Source organism: Ziziphus jujuba, chromosome 1 (assembly GCF_031755915.1).
Source record: "Ziziphus jujuba cultivar Dongzao chromosome 1, ASM3175591v1".
Taxonomy (NCBI): Eukaryota; Viridiplantae; Streptophyta; class Magnoliopsida; order Rosales; family Rhamnaceae; genus Ziziphus; species Ziziphus jujuba.
This window is the reverse complement of record NC_083379.1, coordinates 4,882,587-4,887,931: the sequence shown is the minus strand read 5'-3', so window position 1 is coordinate 4,887,931 and position 5,345 is coordinate 4,882,587. Positions and strand designations below refer to the sequence as shown.

The 5,345-nt window shown below is 38.1% G+C and overlaps 1 protein-coding gene across 1 annotated transcript; it reads right to left on the bottom strand.

The window, feature by feature from the left end:
- Positions 1-3,628: 3,628 nt before the first annotated feature.
- On the bottom strand, positions 3,629-4,345 carry LOC132800045 (uncharacterized). The gene is made up of 2 exons (XM_060812942.1): positions 4,171-4,345; positions 3,629-4,059 (listed from the first exon to the last, which is right to left on the bottom strand). The coding sequence occupies exons 1-2, from the start codon at positions 4,343-4,345 to the stop codon at positions 3,629-3,631; spliced, it is 606 nt and encodes a 201-aa protein (XP_060668925.1).
- Positions 4,346-5,345: the final 1,000 nt, after the last annotated feature.

Below are 5,345 nucleotides of genomic sequence, written 5' to 3'. Positions count from 1 at the left end.
TCCCCCACATGAATGATTTGACTACTATGCAAGATTCTGGTGGTAAAACTCTACAGTTGGAACCTGCATATGATAGGTAGATGTTACTCTTTGAACCTTCCCTTGTGAGACTACATCTTCTTTACTGACTAATGGTAGATGCGATATCTTCGAACTATTTCGTCGTTTGTGTAAATAACAACATAGTTCACACAGATTCCTTCCTGGTACACTTCCTTTCTCACTGTTGTATTCATTTTGGCCTTGAACACATATCTAGTTCTGCGAGAGTTTTTAGAGAATTGCACCTTTAACAATTCTTTTTTGAAGTGGCCACTCTTCTCTCTCACATAAGTGATTTTCTTTTTCAATGTAATCAGCATCACTATGCAAAGATTACTATACACACACTTATAGGAATCATTAAAAGCATACTTTACGCTTAATCTCTTTCTATCACCGTTTCATCATAGAAATGGGTAGAGGATTAACCCCAACAGTGAACCATACCGGTCTTTACAATTGCGTTGTCCCATTGCGCCTAGATCTTGGGATCTCCAGTTAACTAGGTTGGATTTCTATCGTATCGACTTTACTCACAGGCTTTAATCCCATTCCCCTCGATGATTTCTCAACTAATTCTCTATTTAACACTTTGGTTAGCAGATCCGAAACGTTATCTTTTGACTTTATATAGTCTATCGAGATAACTCTAGTTGAGATTGGTTATCTAATAGAATTGTGTCTACGACGAATATGTCTAGACTTTTCATTATACATCACATTTTGTGCCCTGCCAATCGCAGATTGACTATCGCAATGTATACTTATTGCTGGCACAGGTTTAGGCCATCTCAGAATGTCCTCCAAAAATTGGCATAGCCATTCGGCTTCTTCACCACATTTATCTAATGCGATGAACTCAGATTCCATCGTGGATCGAGCTATTACTATTTGTTTTGAGGACTTTCATGTTACAGCTGCACCCGCTAATGTGAATGCATAGCCACTAGTAGATTTTGAATCCTTGATATCCGATATTCAGTTAGCATCACTATATCCTTCTAATACAGCTGGATATCTCATATAGTGCAGTCCATATTCATGAGTATATCATAAGTATCTTAATATTCTAACGATTCCTTTCCAATGATCATCATTTGTATATCTACTTAGTCTACTTATAGCGTAGGCTAAGTCTGGTCTTGTATAATTCATTAAGTACATCAGACTTCCAACCACCTTCACGTATTCCATTTGAGATACACTCTCTCATTTATTTTTGGATAAGTGCAAACTCACATCTATGGGTGTTCTGGCTATATTAGTATCATTTTTACTAAATTTAGCCAATATTTTATCCACATAATGCATTTGACTAAGAATGATTCCATTTGAAGTCCTCGTGATTTTTATTCCTAAAATCACATCAGCAAGCTCCATATCTTTCATATCAAATTTGGATTTCAACATTACTTTCGTAGTTCGGATCATATGGTCACTACCCACAATGAGTATGTCATCTACATACAAACAAATAATGACATATCCATTCTCTGTATCCTTTACATAGATACACTTATCACACTTATTTATCTTAAATCCATCACTTAATATGGCATTATCAAATTTTTGATGCCATTGCTTTGGAGCTTTTTTAAGTCCACACAAAGACTTCACCAATCTACAGACTTTCTTTTCTTGTCTTGGAGCGGAGAAACCCTCGGGTTGCTTCATGTAGATATCTTCATCTAGATCTCCATTAAGAAAGGCTGTTTTTATATCCATTTGATGTACTTCTAGATCCTGCAATGCTGCGATTGCTAGTACCATCCTTATGGAATTTATTTTCGTCACTGAAAAATAAGTGTCAAAATAATCAAGGCCTTCTTGTTGCTTGTATCCTTTAATTACAAGCCTTGCCTTGTATTTTGTCTATAATTCCATCTGCTTTCATCTTCCTTTTAAAAATCCATTTGTAACCTAAAGGTTTACAACCTGGAAGAAGATCTACTAACTCCCAAGTGTGATTTTGCAAAATAGAATCTATCTCACTTTTCATAGCTTCTTTCCATAAAATCCTTTCAGGAGAATTTATAGCCACTTTTCACAGCTTCTTTCCATAAAATCCCTTCAGGAGAATTTATAGCCTCTTGGAAGCTTTGAGGTTCACTTTCTAGCATATACGTAAGAAAATTTGGACTGTAGAATTTTTCCGTTTTTACTCACTTGCTACGTCTAAGCTCAACCTCGGTCTCAGCATCAGTTTCTTGTTCTTGATCACTATCATGATTATCTTCATCGATAGTATCATAAGTCGTTTCGACAAACTCGGTCCTTCTTCCACTTTATACGGAAAAACATGTTCGGAAAATGATGCATTTCTTAATTCCATTATCGTATTCCTGTGTATATCAGGAATTTCTGATCTATACACGAGAAACCAATATGCACTACTATTTTGTGCATATCCTATGAAAATGCAATCAACTGTTTTAGGACTTATCTTCACTCTCTTCAGAGTGGGTATGACAACTTTAGTAGACACCCCCACACTCGTAAGTAATTATAGGAAGGTTGTCTTCCTTTCCATAATTCATAAGGTGTCTTTACTTGGTCTTTTCAGGGCACCTTATTTAAAAAGTCGTTTGCCGACAAAACGACTTCCCTCCATAAGTTCTGAGGTACTTCAGAACTTATCAGCATTGCATTCATCATTTCTTTCAAAATTCTATTTTTCCGCTCAACCATACCATTTGATTGTGGTGAATATGGTGGAGTTACTTCATGTATTATGCCATGTTGTGCACAATACTCTCCAAATGGAGTCATATATTCCCCACCATGATCACTTTTGATCATTTTAATTTTTCGGATGAGTTGATTTTCAACTTCCATTTTATAGAGAATAAATTTCTCTATAGCCTCATCCTTGCTCTTAAGCAAGTACACATAGCAATATTTTGTGCTATCATCAATAAAGGTGATAAAATACCTATTACCACCTCTAGTTGGTGCAAACTTTAAGTTACATACATCACTATGTATTAAATCCAAAGATTCATTATTTCTTTCAATTGTTTGATATGATAATCTCGTTAATTTTTCCTCTACAGAAATTTCACACTTATGTTTGGTATCAATATCAAACATGGGAATATGACTCAAGTTAATTAAGCTCCGCAGAGAATTATAATAACATGATCTAACCTACCATGCAAACAAAATGGAAGACTCAAGCAAGTAAATGGAAGAAATACTAGCTTTATTATTAATATTCTTTGGCATTACAGTCATTACATTCAATTTAAACATACCATTGACTACATAGCCCTTTCCCACAAACATCCCATACTTGGATAAGATAACCTTGTCTGACTCAAACACTAAGCAAAAACCATGTTTGCTTAGCAATGATCCAGACACCAAATTCTTACGAATATCTGGAATATACAGTACATTATTCAGAGTCAGATCCTTCCCAAAGGTCATCTTCAGGACAACCTTGCCCTCCCCTTAGATTTCTGAATATGTAGAGTTTTCCATGAACAACTTCTCCCCATTTGCCTTTGGTTCGAAGGAGGTGAACATGCTTCTATCTGCACACGTGTAGCGGGTTGGACCTGTATTCATCCACCACTCTCTTGGGTTAAAACCCACTAGGTGAGACAACAGCGCTTAGGTCAATCTCATCAACTTCTCTTGTGATGTGCTCCATCATCGTTGTCTCTATGTTCCTCTTTCTCTTCGACAGTCTACAATCCGCTGCTGTATGACCCATCTTATCACAATTGAAACATTTCTCTTGGAACTTGGCCTTCTTGGAGATGCCTCCTTTTGGGCCCACATTGGAATTCTTTCTAGGTTTCTTCTTGTTCTTGGAGCTACTTCCATGCTCCACAACATTTGCCTTCATTCTGGCCCTTATGAATCTTCTATTAGACATTCTATTGTCATCTTCAATTCGAAACTTTCCAATAAGAGCCTCCATGTCCATTTCCTTTCTCTTGTGCTTGAGATAATTTCTGAAGTCTCCCCAACTAGGAGGCAGTTTCTCAATCATTGCAACAACTTGAAAGGCTTCATTAATGACCATCCCTTCAGCAAGAAGTTCTTGGATGAGCACTTGCAGCTCATGTACTTGACTCATCAAGGGCTTGTTATCTACCATCATGTGGTCCAAGAAACAACCTACAACAAACTTTCTGGATCCATCATTTTCAGTTTTGTACTTCTGGTCCAAAGTTTCCCACAGCTTCTTTGCTGAATTTGTGCCATAGTACACTCCGTACAAGGCATCGGATAGGCCATTCAAGACATAATTTCGACATAAGTAATCAGAATTCTTCCATGCATCCACCGTCATTAGAGTTTCTTTGTTACTTTCTTCATCACTTGGTGATGCATCCTCAGTTAGAAACCTTGCAAGTCCAAAGTAGTCAAGTAGAACAGTATTTTCTACTGCCACCTCTGGAAATTAGCCCCATTGAACTTCTCCGGTCTTTCTGCATGACCTGCAGGTGGAGACACTTGAAAAACAGGAGTCTGAGAAGGTACTTATGCAGCAGATACATCTCCACTAGCCATTTCTGAATAATCATAAAAAGTAGAATTCAATTGGTTGTTATTTTCTATCTCAACAAACTAATTTAAACCAATTTTCAAAAGGAAAATACACAAAAATTTGATTTTTAGGGTTTCTGTATACAACACAAAAATTACTGTATGCACCTATAAAATTACTATTCATGCATACTGTTTACAGCACTGTTCATTGCCATGTGTCACTCTGAAGACTGCCACGTGTCACCCTGAAGACTGCCATGTGTCACCCTATTCGACTACCACGTGTCACTGGCTCCGACGGCCACGTGTCACCTGCCATAGGTCGACACGTGGGTCATCCTTAGCACGACACGTGGCTTGCTTGGACATAACACGTGTTACTTGTAACAGGTTGACATGTGGCACTAGCAAAGTCCGACACGTGGCTCCTTCAAAAGTCGACATGTGGAGCTGCCAATGACCGACATGTGGCTCACCATTGGGTGACACATGGCCTTGCCACGATGCACCATATGTCATCATTAGGTATCTCCACATGGCAGTCTCTTTCAACGACACGTGACGTGTCCAATCGGGCCGAATTTACTTGGGCCTTTTTCTGGATTGGACTTGGTCTTGGGTTGAACAGTAACCTATTCTAACCACAGGCTGGGCTTTGGAACTGGGCCTGGTCCATCAGATTTTAAAATTTAGTCCCACTGACCCAGAAACCTATCCAAATCCATTTTTCCGACCCATCTTCAACCTCCAGCCTGGTTTTCTTGACCCGTTTCATTAGTAAACAGGTTTTTTGAATCGGT

What these genes read in the sequence shown, in the direction of transcription:
- LOC132800045 (XM_060812942.1), bottom strand. Translation starts at nt 4,345, where the DNA reads ATGACGGTGGATGCATGGAAGAATTCTGATTACTTATGTCGAAATTAT. An exon ending in ATCCAGAAAGTTTGTTGTAG is followed by an intron (nt 4,060 to 4,170) that starts GTTGTTTCTTGG and finishes TCATTAATGAAG; the next exon opens with CCTTTCAAGTTGTTGCAATG.